This window comes from Sus scrofa, chromosome X (assembly GCF_000003025.6).
Source record: "Sus scrofa isolate TJ Tabasco breed Duroc chromosome X, Sscrofa11.1, whole genome shotgun sequence".
Classification (NCBI taxonomy): Eukaryota; Metazoa; Chordata; class Mammalia; order Artiodactyla; family Suidae; genus Sus; species Sus scrofa.
The window spans coordinates 26,117,646-26,132,015 of record NC_010461.5 but is presented as its reverse complement, the minus strand read 5'-3'; the positions used below and the strand labels follow the sequence as shown (position 1 = coordinate 26,132,015).

The 14,370-nt window shown below is 43.7% G+C and overlaps 1 protein-coding gene and 1 long non-coding RNA gene across 3 annotated transcripts in view; one reads left to right on the top strand and one right to left on the bottom strand.

Annotated features, from left to right (window-relative positions):
• The window catches only part of LOC110257744, a 209,210-nt gene extending 200,270 nt beyond the window's left edge, over window positions 1-8,940 (bottom strand). For both annotated transcript variants that reach the window (XR_002340686.1, XR_002340687.1), the window contains exon 1: window positions 8,820-8,940. This is a non-coding gene — a long non-coding RNA (uncharacterized LOC110257744). The remainder of the gene's footprint in view (window positions 1-8,819) is intronic.
• NR0B1 (nuclear receptor subfamily 0 group B member 1) lies at window positions 9,065-14,142 on the top strand. Its single transcript, NM_214387.1, is given in 2 exon segments — window positions 9,065-10,262; window positions 13,824-14,142. Coding segments are annotated over 2 exon segments (1,419 nt in total). The 5' UTR covers window positions 9,065-9,088; the 3' UTR covers window positions 14,069-14,142.

Below are 14,370 nucleotides of genomic sequence, written 5' to 3'. Positions count from 1 at the left end.
GCTTAGTAGTTAGTGAACCCCACTAGCATTCATGAGGACACAGGTTCAATCTCTGGCCTCGCTCAGTGGGTTAAGGATCCTGCGTTGCCATGAGCTGTGGTATAGGTTGCAGACACGGCTCAGATTCTGTGTTGCTGTGCTGTGCTGTAGATTGGCAGCTGCAGCCCCGATTCAGCCCCTAGCCTGGGAACCTTCATATGCCGAGGATGCGGCCCTAAAAAGACAAAAAGACCAAAAAAAAATGTACACAAATGAATATATATAACAGAACAGAAACAGACTCAAAACAAAACAGAGAACAAACTAGTGGCTACCAATGGGAGAGGCAAGGAAGGGAAAGGCAAGATAGGGAAAGGGGATTAAGAGGAACAAACTATTATGTATAAAATAAATAAGAAACAATGATATATTGTACAGCACAGGGAAATATAGCCAGTATTTTGCAATTACTTTAAATGGAGAATAATGTATAAAAATACCAAATCACTATGCTGTACATCTGAAACTAATATTATAAATCAACTATACTCTAATAAAGAATATATAAACACAATTTTTAAAAGTTACTTTGCTCATACACACAGTTCTACATACCAGAGAAATGTCAAATTATATTTTGTTTACATTATAATACATTACAATACTTCTAGTATTAGTGTATGTTAGCAGAATTTTTATGAAAAGTTTAGTTTCCTATTTGTGTGTCCTTTCTTATACATGGAATGCTTACTTCAAATGCTGCTGAATGGTTATTAAAATAACCTTCAAGGTCTGGTCCCTACTTGCACCTTTTATTTCACCCATTAGAGCCCAGCTGGAGGAAGGTTATAGAAGTGGCAACAGGAAGCTTCTGCTACCAGCCTATAAACCAAACTCCACCATCCTTGATCTTGTTATCTCCAGGTGATTTCTGCCTAAGGCCCTGGCATACTCCTTTGAGTTATACAATTTCTAAAGAAACACACACACACAGAGTCCTAACCATTTCATGCTTAATAAACTGTTGACCAGGAGTTTGCAGCTCAAGGTATCAGGGGGCCCTAATTTGTACATTTATGTCTCCTCACAGAATCCTATTAAAATGACAAAGGAAATGACACAGATGAGACTAGAGCTTGATAAGCAAACAATCTATGGGACAGAGATTTGGATAGATTTTTGGAAGATGGAAGGGAGATAGAGTCACACTGATAAATAAATGAGGGCAGAGGAAAACATAACCCAGGAAACATACAGGTAAAAGCTACTGAGAAGGCTGGAATTTTCCACCTGGCAGAGCCCTGAGAGAGGCTCCCAAAGCAGAGAGAGCAGGCATAGGAGTGGGAGTGCGTTGCTGGATAGTCATTCAGGTGATGATTAGTTAAGGAACTGTCCATGGACTAGTTTGCTCAGCCAACAGGAGAAAGAAAAGAAATTCCAGAAAGGCACGTGGGTACAATAGACTGAAGAAGAACCAGGCTACATCATTCATCACCTACCATGTCATGGGCACTGCTCTTGGCACTAGGGACATAGCAGTGAATGCCTTGTCTTTACTCTCATAGAATGTATATTCCCACAAGAGAGACATATGAGTGAGAGAGAGAGAGAGACAAAGGCCCAAGAAGAAAAGTAAAGCAACCAACAGGGATAAAGAGTGACAGAGGTGCTATTTTAGACATGGCAATCAGGCAGAGAGGGGCTTTCTGAGGACCTGACATTTGAGCAAAGCCTAATGGAAATGAAAAGAATGAACCATGTGATTGCCTGTAAGAGGAGGTGGAACAGTCCAGATGAGGGAAGTTGCAGTTGTGAGGAATATCAAGGGAGCATGTAGCGAGAGCACACGAGTGAGGGAGAGGAATTAGAGAGAGCCACAGCCAGTTCAGTAAGATTTTAAAAACAAGGTCTTATACCACTAGACTGTTCTAAGTGTGAAAGAAATGTACACAATCTCACCACTTTTTTTTTTTAGCCACACTTGTAGCATGTGGAGGTTCTCCGGTCAGGCATCAAATCAAAGCCACAGCTTCAGCATATGCAACTACGGCAATGCTAGATACTTAATTCATTGCGCAGGCCAGGGATCAAACCCTCGACATCTCAGAGACAACACCAGATCCTTAACCCAATGTACCACAGCAGGAACTCCCTCTCACTTATCTTTAGGCATCACTCTTTACTTGGGGAACTAGCTGTAGAAAGAGAATGAATGGAAGCAAGAGAGCAGTGAGGAGGTAATTACAAGAGTTGATGTCAAAAAAGATGGTGGTTTGATCCAGGGTATGGTAATGATAGTGGTGGGGAAATGCTGGATCTGAGATACAATTTGAAGGGAGAAGTGATAAAATTGGCTACTGGGTCAGATGCAGGATATGAATCAAGGATAACTCACATTGGAACGAGAGGTCAGAAGGCTTCAGAAGCATGTCCCAGCAATGTAGTTTGAGTACCTTGATCCAGCCATGCCTCAAGCCTCAGGAAGCCTGTGCGAAGGTTCTAGTTTTGTTTAAACTTCTTCACATAGATTAAAATCCTAAGAACCTGTGCTTAATGTCAAGGTCTTTAGAAATTCCCCAAATATACATGCAACGCTACCATCACTACTTTTGCAAAAAGTTGTGGCTACCTGGCGATATTTTGTTTTACTGGTAAATATCGTTGGGTTTTTTTCCCAATCTATCTATGAGAGGAGCTGGTAACACTGTTGAATAAAGGCCCAGTCAGGACAAATCATTATCCAGTTGCTGGGTAAATGTTCTTGCCTGCTTCTCCCACTTGAGATTTATTTATCTAAAGAAATGAACATCATGGGACATAATGGTAACATCATTTTCAAAGATGAACAAGCTCAGCAGAAGAGCCCTGAGGTAGTTATTGTTTCACCTCAACTCATTCCCGTATCAAATGGGATTGACCTCAGGGCAGCAAATTAAGGAGGCTGAGCTAGGAAATTCTCTCTCAGAGGTCTCTTATTCCTTGCCCTCTATCTTCTTGCCTGTACTTCTAATTCTAAGGCCAGGTGGGTGGATGGTTGGTTCCATGCATGCAATCGCTTTTTTCACACTCAGGGTGTTTTGCAACACCAGAAGACTGGTGGGAACTGGGGACAACAGTCAACCTTGGGGGATGGAAACTAATGGATAAATACTGCTCTGACTTCTTTTGGGTGGACCATTCCTGGAGGCATTCTATTTCTCTGGTGGCCCTGGTGGCCCTGGTAAAGTCACTCCTGGTGCTCACAGCAGTGACCTCAGTAATGCACCTGGATATTGGTCTCCCCTCCTCCCCAGCTTCACTTTTCCTGCATTCTCACCACGACTTCTTGGGATCAGTTCCCCCAGGCTATGCACAGTCCCCACCTAGTGCCCTGTTTCAGAGAACTCAAGCAAGTGCGGCTTCTTTTTAACAACCCTGCCACACACATGGCAAAAACATCAGTTTGCAAATAAAAGCTTCGGTTTTCTTTATCACCAGCATCTGGCTCCACTGCAAAGAAATTCATCTCCATCCATCCCTCCATTTTTTGTCCTTCTTATGTTTGGCACTGTGGGCTCAGAGAAAGCAATTAGATTGTACAGCCCTACTAATGTTAGCTGCATTTACCTCCAAACTTGAATGACTTATTATCAACTGTAAGACTCCTTATCTCAAATGCATTTATATGTATATGTACAGAGTTTCAAATGCACAAATTTGATTTAGTTGGGCAATATATCACTTCACAAAGTTTCATGCTTCTGACTTGACTAAATTACAATCTGACTGTAATAACTCACATTTATGAGATATTGTTAATCATTTCATACACACTTTGTGAAGTAAACACAGATAATATATTTACTCTCATTTTCAAGATTATCAAGCTAGAAACTGCAGTGGTATTTGGCAGAAGGGACCTAGGGTCTTTCCACCAGGGCTGCCGAGGTTGTTCAAATCCACTCAGTCACAGGAAACGAGAAAAGGCTGGGCAACGTAGTGAAGTTAAAAACATGTGTAGATGTGGAAGAAACTTCACTCTGTTTCAGTAAGCGGGTGTTTACTGAGTGCCTTGAAAATGCCAGGGAATGTACAAATGACTTTAGGTGTGATGGTTGTGGGGAGTGAGTCATGAGGAGGAGGTTAAGGAGAAAAGAAAGCAATTTCCTAGGAGACAGATATTACCACAGTTCCAGACACCAATACAGGGGGAGTCTGTAACTAAAATTATCACCACCATTAGGGGACAGAGCAATATGGACCAGCAGAGCAACAATTTTCAAACTTACCAGTCAAATCAATTTTAATAGCTTGTTAAACAATTGGGCAATCATTTTTAAACCTGTCGGGCAACTAAATTAATAAATTAGATAATTCGATCAACATCTGGTATTGGGACATATTCAAAATCGGTAGATGCAGCAACATAAATTGATTTGACGGACGTTTTTCCTTGAGCAGACTGGTTGTTTGACTGACTTAGAAAGCTGACTTGAGAACATTTCAGAATTACTGTGAATATAAGTCATTATTCCAGCTCAGCAGCTATGTGACCCCTAAGGCAATGGATTACCTTCTTTGTAGCTCATCTGAAGGAAATAAATAATGATAACTTGATCTTCTGTAGGAGTTTCATGAATCAGCAGCTAAAGCCTATTAATTCTTCCATAAATAGAGCTTCCAACATTCTGGGTCTTGGAAAGAAAGAGGAGGGAGGCTATTTCTTGGATTTTATCAGGCACTATTTTTCTACAATAGTGTTTACCCAATACCTACATTGAAAAGTAGGAAAACACTATTGTTACTTTCTGTCACCTGTTTACTGAAGGAACCAAATTCTGAGGCATTCCAGCTCTTTTAAGCCTGGATTGAAAATTCACAGTCAGGTTTCAGATCGCCATGCCTTTCCAGGTCAAGAGCAGCTTGCTGTGCAAAGGTCAGTTTTACAATTTTACCCGGCTATATCCCCACCTGTACTTCACTCCTCCATCCTTTAATGAAAACTGCATTACTTTGAAGTTGAAGGTTGCATTCAGGCAGGAAAAGCAGCTTTACTCCCACCCTGAGTTGGAACAGATAATGGATTCTGCAGAGCAGGTGTCCAATTGACCAAGGTCACCGAACAATGACTCAGTGTAAATATCCAAATTGCAGTTGTGGACAAGCTCAGCACATAACAGGTGCAGTTAATGAGTGTCTTTTTGTCTAGCTGTCACAGTGGCCTGAGGACATGGAACAAATCAAACGAAGAAGGCTGTGCCTGACTTAGAAGGTTATGTCTTTACTAATCCTATGGCAGCCAGCAGGCTGGCAGAACTTGATGCAAACCTCTGCACTTGTTTGGACAATTTTGTTACTCAGGAGCTATTTGTTCAGGGGGAAGAAATGGAAGTGGAAAGATGAAGTTAGTTTTCTCCTGACATTTCCAAGGATGAATACTTGTGAAGGACAAACAGGCAAACTCTCCTTAGAAAGAGTCAATCCAAAGAACCTAGAAAGTCCTTCAGAGTTTTGAATACAAGACAGTAACTTCAAGAAAAGCACAAGTAAGAAAATCAGAAGACTGCTCTTGGAAAAGACCAGGAATTACAACCAATGTATTATAAGTTCATGGTTCTCAGCACTGCACTGAAGTTTCAATCTGGGACAATGTCTGAAAGTCAAAGTCAAAGGCATCAAATATGTGTGAGCTATAGAAGATTAAAGTCACAAAAAAATTGGTATAGATGATTAAAGTCACAATCCTAATTGGTTATTAGGATTAAATATATATATAGCTTATAAGATGAGTTTTAGAAAAGCCCTTAAATTGTGCATAGCTAGGATACGTGTATTAAAACAGTTTATAGCATTTTGTTCTAGTTGCAGAGTGGAAAAGGCTAGCATAATGTTAAATTCTTCGCTCAGTGTTAAATCATTAGACAGTGAATGAGGGGAAAGTTCTTGCGAATTTGAATGTTAAGTTCCTTTATATTTTCAACTTAGTGAAGAGGTCAGCAAACATTTCTGTAAAGAGCTATACTGAGAGAGAAATAAGAAGAACCCTTGAAGGACTTAGAACATGCTGATCACCTGTGATCTGTAGAACTGTTCCCTATTTCACAAGTGTGAAAACTGAACTTAAATGACTTGTTCAATGTTATACCTTTAGAGTGGAAGGGCCCAAACTCAAAGCCATGTCTTTTGACTGTTAATTCAAGTTCTCTTGTAACTTTACCGCAGCACCTGTAGCACACACTTAGAACAGGCTGATCACCTGTGGTCTATAGAACTTTTCCCTATTTCGCAAGTGTGAAAGCTGAACTTAAATGACTTGTTCAATGTTATACCTTTAGAGTGGAAGGGCCCAAACTCGAAGCCATGTCTTTTGACTATTAATTCAAGTTCTCTTGTAACTTTACCACAGCACCTGTAGCACCCTGCATAAATAAATAAATAAATACCTCAAAAAGGCTCCTAGTCTAACAGGGCTTCCTAACTTCTCTTCCCTCCAGGCTCAGTGAAGCCACAGTCCCTCTGAGTTGAAGGCAGGAGTTACGGTCTTCTCCTCCTTCTCTAAAGATATAGTTGGCCAACAAATGCATTTTCAAACACTTACTTTCTGCCAGATGTTATTCTAATCACTGGGATACAGCGTGGATGATTCCTTTCCCTCAGGAGACTTATACTAGTTGGGGGAGACAATCAACAAGCATTAAATAACTAAATACACCAATCACATCAGATTATGATAAGCATTAGGAAAAAAATAAAATGGAGTAACAGAATAAAAAGCAACTAGCACCGGCAACCTAAAGAGGGGACTAAGATAGGTGGTGCTTTTCAGGTAGGTTGGTTGATGGGTTCATCCAACAGGAGTAACAATACCCAAAACAGTAGCTTGAATATTGGAAATGGCAAATGATGACAAGGTAAATGAGATAACATTTCCAATATATATTATTGCTATGGACCAGGTGACCCTTCCAGTGTTTTGAATCTGGGCCATGAAATGTGGACATGCAGAAAAAAATGAGACGGCTTCAGGGTGGAGGGTGAGGGTGGGCTTCCGGAGGAGAGAGGGAATAATGGTGTTGCTGGGGTAGTACTACCTAACTCTGAAGTGATCCCACATTATCTTTAAAAGGGGGAGGTTAATGGCTGATACATCCAACACTTATCATGTACCAAGCAAACTTTTTACATGAATTAACTCAACACAGGAGGATCACATCACAGAGACTATTGTCCATGTTCTACAAAAAAGGAAACTGAGGCACAGGTGGCTTGAGTAACTGTCTTGTGGAAGGTTAATAATGCCTCTGATGAGGGCCATGTCCTAATTCGCAGTACCTGTGAGTTGGTAGCCTACAGGTAAAAGACTTCCCAAATGTGATTTAATTACCATCTTTGAGATGGAGAGGTTATTCTGTATTATCTGGGTTTGCCCAATATAGTTATAAAGATCCTTATAAGAGACAAAAAGAAGATGGAAGCAGAGGTAGGAGTGATGTGGCCAAGAGCTAAGGAATGCAAGCAGCTTCTAGAAGCTGAAAAGGCAAGAAAAGAGATTCTCCTGTAGGGCCTTCTACAGAAGGAATGTCACCTTGACTTTAGCCCCAGTGAGACTGATCTCAAACTTCTGGCCCCCAGAACTGTAACATAATAAATTTGTGTTTCCTTAAGCCAACTAAATTTGTGGTAATTTGTTACAGCAGCAATAGGAAACTAATACATTGCCCAAGGCCCTGGGGCTATAGAGTATCAGGGCCAGAATTAAAATCAAAGCAATCTGGTGCCAGCATGGAGATTTAGACACTGTGTAAGACAGCCTTCGAGGCAGAATAAAATTTCAGGTTGAATCCAAAATAAGTGTCTCTGAGCTTTTCCACTTATGCTTAGAATTCCAGGTCTCAGAGAAACTTAGCGAGAAAGAGGGAGGGAGAGAAAGAGGAAGCCGGGGTGGGGGGGGGGAGGCAGAAGGAAATAGCTGGGATTCTATACCAGCTGGTATATACCAGTCCCCTTCCCTGTTCCATGACTTCAGTCATGGACCCAAGAGATAACGAAATAAACTTCCCATTTGAGAGATGAGGAATTTGAGGACTAAAGGGGTTGTGGTTTCAAGTTGATCAGATGGTTGGTGAAACAATCAGCTAGTTACACAAGGGGCAGGTGATGATGTGGGAATTCCCAGTTATCTTAGTGCCTGCAAGGAACTCAAGGAAAGAGGGCTGGGTGGCAAGCGAGGACTAAAGGATCCAGGCTTTCTGAAACCTGTTTCTCATGATTTGCCTAGGAAGAGTGGGAGAAGAAATATTAATTGCACGTCTACCCAATGTAATATCTCTAGAAGAATCCAAAGTTCTCACTGTAGCAACCTTTTAGCCCCTTGTTATGATTATATTCCCAAATATTAGCCATTTTATAAGCTGGATGCTGCCTCTAGCTCTCTAACACGACACCTACGACAGAATGAGTGCTCATAAATATTGCTTGAATTAAACAAAGAGCTTATGATAGCATCTTTAGACCAGTGATGTTTCAAAATTTAAGACGCAAACAAATCCTTTGGATACTTCGTTAAAATGAGATTCAGAGTAAGAAGGTCTGGTTGGGGCCTGGGATTGCGCATTTCTATCAGTTCCCATAGGATGCTGATACTGCTGGTCCACAATCTATATTTTTCAAGGTCTCTGAAAATGAGACCTCCCTATCCACATACAAAATAAAAGTCGTACAAAGTTTAATCATTTAATTAAAGTTCGCAAAATAGCATAGAAATAGATTTTTCCTCTTTTCGGTGCCACTATCCTCCCAGTAAAGGGAGCAAATTAGTGCCAGGGTTTAGTGAAAAGAGTTGGAACAGTGCCCCCAAATACCTTCTCCCTGCGCTCTGCCTTCTTCCTCTCATTGCACTCTTCCCTCCTCCAGGAACTCCCACGCCTCCGCTCCTCTTCCATTTTCAGCCTTTAAGAAGCCTCTGCCCCTTTTGAACCGCCGAGGTCACAAGCGAACACGCCCGAGCGCCGCGCCCCTCTCCGCGCCTTTGCTCAGGCGGAGACGGCAGACGCGCGTGCGTGCGCGCTCAATATAAATGGATCGCAGGCGGCCGCTACTGGACAGAGCCGGGCTACCCGCGCAGCGGGCCATGGCGGGCGAGGACCATCAGTGGCAGGGCAGCATCCTCTACAACATGCTCATGAGCGCAAAACAAACGCATGCGACACGGGAGGCGCCCGAGGCACGGCTGAGGGGTTCGTGCTGGGGCTGCTCCTGTGGCTCGGAGCCCCCGGTGGGCAGAGAGGGGCAGCCGGGTGGACCGGCAGTGGCGCTCCTGTACCGTTGCTGCTTTTGCGGTGAAGACCACCCGAGGCAGGGCAGCATCCTCTACAACATGCTCACGAGCGCAAAGCAAACGCAGGAAACTCCGGAGGCCCCCGAGGCACGGCTCGGGGGAGCATGCTGGGGCTGCTCATGTGGCTCTGAGCCCCGGGTGGGTAGAGAGGAACTGCCCGGTGGGCGGGCCACAGTGCTCCTGTACCGCTGCTGCTTTTGCGGTGAGGAGCACCCACGGCAGGGCAGCATCCTGTACAGCTTGCTCACCAGCGCAAAGCAAACGCACGTGGCTCTGGAAGCTCCGGAGGCGCGGCCGGGGGGCGCATGGTGGGACCGCTCCTACTGCGCACAGAGGCTGGGAGCCAGAGAGGAGCTGCCTGGCGGGCGGCCGGTGACGCTCCCATACCGCTGCTGCTTTTGCGGTGAAGACCACCCACGGCAGAGTGGCATCCTCTGCAACATGCCTATGAGCGCAAAGCAAACGCACGTGGCTCCAGAGGCGCAGCCGGGGGCCCCCTGGTGGGACCCCTCGTGTGCCGCGCAGCGGCGGGTGGCCCTCAAGAGCCCACAGGTGGTTTGCGAGGCAGCCTCGGCGGGCCTGTTGAAGACGCTGCGCTTCGTCAAGTACTTGCCCTGCTTCCAGGTGCTGCCCTTGGACCAGCAGTTGGTGCTTGTGCGCAGCTGTTGGGCGCCGCTCCTCATGCTAGAGCTGGCCCAGGACCGCTTGAACTTTGAGACGGTGGAGACCTTGGAGCCCAGCCTGCTACAGATGATCCTCACCACCAGGCGGCAGGAGACAGAGGGAGATGAGCCGCCTTCGCCCCAGCCCCCAGTGCAGCCACACTTGGTACTGCCGTCGGAGGCCGAGCATCTGCCATCGGTCGCCGAGGTCCAAGCCATCAAGGGCTTCCTTGCCAAGTGCTGGAGCCTAGACATCAGTACCAAGGAGTATGCCTACCTCAAGGGGACCGTGCTCTTTAATCCGGGTAAGGGCGCCGGCCTCGGGCTCCGGTTTTTCTCTGCTCCTAAAAGCATTGGGTACTAGTACCTCCCTGTGGAGCAGGCACGAGTTAGGGAAGTGGTGGAGCACACACGTCAGGAGTCGAGAGTAACTCAGCAGAGTTGCGCAGCTTGGGAAATCATTCTCGTGGGTGCGGAGCTGCCAGCAGGCTGGGGGTGGGGGGGGCGTTATTTGTTGAGGTTTGTACTTAATCTCTCTACACCTTACTGTTAAGACAGAGAAGTCTGCTTTCAAGGGACATGGCTATTCCTTCAGTTCTCATCTTTTAAATCCAATAGCAGAGCTTCAAAACAAAGTTCCTTCGCTGCAAATTCTGCCATATCTCTTTCTGAAACTCAGTTTTGAAATCTGCTAGAAAGTTTTTTGTTGGAGGAAGTCTGTGAAGTCTGGCAAGAAAGGAAACGTGCTAAGGACCCATAGAGAGACCATGCCCTAGGGACATTGTCAGTCAGGAGGCAGGACTTGGTGTTTCCCGCCTCTGCCTCTGAATGGTCATTGTAATGGTCCTCGGCACCTGGACTATCATCACTCAAGTTTCTGTATCAGGTTAGCAGAGGGGTAGGAATAAGACTTGTGAGGGATGCAAGCAAGAGCACTGTACTTCAGAACTTGAAGTTACCCTAGAGACCTCCTAATCAATCCCCTCTGCCCTTCATCCTTCATCCCATGGGCATGTTAGGTAGTCCAGTCCCAAGTGACCTTGCTCCAAAATAAGTTCGGGTCTCCTGGGCCCAAGGGGATGTGGGCTGCACCACACTTTCAGGTTGTCTGTTGGCTGCTGGCCCCTCTGCCTCACACAGTGCAACCAGATCACTGTAGAACATCTCCCTGGACAACCCAGCACCTTGTCTTGAGTATATCCTACTACTAGAGTCATCTTCCACCCGCAGCCTTCCAAAAGGCTCACAAATGGGCAGGAAGTTTCCAGGCGGCTTGAGTTGGGATAGTTTTTATCATGCTCCCTCCACATCCTTTTTTCCTAACACCGAGAGTCTTGGGGTATGTACTTGCCTCCTGCCTAGCCTTTTTGAAGGGGTAGAGAGCAATATCTAATGGGATAATAATTCATCCAGAACTCATGCTTCAGGAATTAGAGACCTCAGCTCATCCCAGTGATCATTATAGGTCACTTTTTGCTTACATCATTGTTTTCCAAACTTGCTTCCTAGAAGTTCTGATTCAGTAGCTCTGGTCCAGGGTCTGCACATCGGTATGCATGATAAGTGCCTCAGGTGTTTCTTAAGATCGTTTGGAAAATGCTGTCTTCTCGCTCCTTCAGCCTTTTTATTAGACATCTACCATGAGCTTTGTTCTGTTGGAATAAAAAGGTAAGACAGTGGCTCAGCTTTCAGAAATTTACATTCCACTAGTTTGCCTCTTTTCCTCCGCCCTGCTTTGCATCCCTTATTCTTGCTCTGCTTTTCTGAATCCTTTCTCAGATGAGTTTAATCTCGGATATACCTGCTTTGGGGAAAAAGTAATGCCTGCTGACTGTGTGGCTTTCTTTGCTGTTTATCATTTTGTACCCCCTGATCTTTAAACATTTCTGTCCCCCCTCCTATGGAGTCCATCTGTCTTTTCTCTTTCCTGAATTTACTTTGAAGGCAAATCTTTTGGGGGGGCACTTTCAGTGGATGATGGAGGAGGAGGAGTGTGTGGTATGAAAGCAGAGAAAAGTGGAGTTCACAAGGTGAAGTTTTAATAAGCCATGAATCTAGACCTGGTGGAGTCTTTCAATTTCTGGTAGTTTCACGCAAGCCTCTTCTTACCCTCATGAATGAAATCCCAGTACAATAAAATTGCATATCGAGTCTGGATAATGAGCTGTAGGTAGTAAGGGATGTTAATGTGTGGACTTGGGTAATCAGAATTGGAATATGGATTAGAGATATTTTATTCTCACTGATCAGATTTGCTATTTGCCTATAATAGAAATGACTCACTTATTGCCATGACTTGTTTAAAGAACACTGGTTAGCTCTGTTATTCTGTGATGATCAGCATGGTGCTTTTAAAATACTTTTCTGTTGGATTTTGTAGAAAAAGGGAAGGAAAATGATTACAATCATGGACATCATTTAAACAATGGTAAATTGGTAATTACTTAAATACAAGTTAAAGAATTTTACCATACTATGATTATCATGGAGGATCAAAAGACTTTTAAAAGCAGCCTCTCTTTACCACCTCTTGCATAAAACTTAGAGGCATTTAATCTTTCCTGCATTGTACTTCATTCCATTTTACTTGGGTATCACACTGTACTGCAAGAAGGTCATGCATTCTTTATTTGAAAAGTTACTTTTGTACCATGTTGCAATAGATGATGTTTTCATGCTTACTTTTTAACCCTTTAATGGATGTAGGACAATGCTTTCAGAGGCTTTACTTTTTAAAGAGCCTTTTGGAATGCTCATTAAAATCACTTTTTTTTTTGGTCATTTTGGGGCCGCACTCATGGCATATCAAAGTTCCCAGGCTAGGGGTCGAATCAGAGCCACAGCTGCTGGTCTACACCACAGCCACAGCAATGCTGCATCCAAGCTGCGTCTTCGACCTACACCATAGCTCAGGGCAACGCCTAATCCTTAACCCACTGAGTGGGGCCAGGGATCGAACCTATGTCCTCATGTGTACTAGTTGGGTTCATTACCGCTGAGCCATGATGCAATCTCCTGAAGTCACTTTTTAAAAAACCTTCCCTGATTTTCTTTTCTGTGGAAAAGATCCTTTGTGCTGTATATTAGATTCCAGATATGTGATATCATATGGTATTTGTGTTTCTCTTTCTGACTTACTTCACTCAGGATGAGAGTCTTTGTTCCATCCATGTTGCGGCAGATGGCATTATTTTGTTCTTTTTTTATGGCCGAGTGGTATTCCAGAAAAAATTGACAGAACACTGTAAACCAGCTATAATGGAAAAAAATAAAAATCATTATATATATAAAAAATACCTTGTCTAATACAGAAATCATGGTACAGTGGGCTTAGTTGGTGCCGTGAAGTTTACCAGCATGGGCTGTAATTAGTACAATGGTGGGAAATTCAAGGGAGGATGCTAACATAGTTGTCACCTGGCAATACCTCTTGCCATTATCCTAAGGCCTGTTTCCCACAGGTGAAAGATAAAGTGCACACTTCTTAAAATAATTTTAATTTCTTGAGCTGTGCACAGACAGTGAACCGGAGCAATGATTGATTAAACTACATTCTAATGTCATACTGAATTAAGCGTGCATTTGTTGGCTCAGGGTCAGCAGTTTTTAAATGTGAGAATACAAACATAATGAATATTAAATAAGAATAATTACACGATGTTTTCTTCTTGGAAGCATTGCTTCTGAAACCTTAGAACTGGCTTGGTGCTTTATTCTTGCTGTAGAAAGAACTTTTACCAGGAAACTTGAGTGCTTTTTTAATTGAGGAAGAGGGAACAGAAATGGGTATATTTTAAAAGCTAGCCAAGGGCTCTGAATGAGCTGTGTCTAACAAAGTTTTTTTTTTTTTTCTTTTCCTCCTCCAGACCTGCCAGGGCTTCAGTGCGTGAAGTACATCCAGGGACTTCAGTGGGGAACTCAGCAGATCCTTAGCGAACACATCAGGATGACACACAGGGGGTACCAGGCCAGATTTGCTGAGCTGAACAGTGCCCTTTTCCTGCTGAGATTCATCAATGCCAATGTCCTTGCCGAACTGTTCTTCAGGCCCATCATTGGCACTGTCAGCATGGATGACATGATGCTGGAAATGCTCTGTGCAAAGTTATGAAGGCATGCGGGCCACCCAAGTACAGGAGCTGTGAGCAGAAGAGTGTAAAATAGTGTAAAATAAACTTTCTTATTATTTTTACATGCCTGGTATTTTTGTATTCGGTGAAAGAAAAACTTTAGTTATGGACAATTAGGAAAATCCTCTGTTCCATACTGTTTCAATGTGAAGGAAAATATTTGCCAACAGGTAACACGTCTCTGTACATCTTTAAAGAAAGAGCAGGGGGCTACACTAATAGGCTATTTTCATAAGGTTAGCCACTCTCTCCACTGAACCTGCCAAAATCAAATTTACAGCAT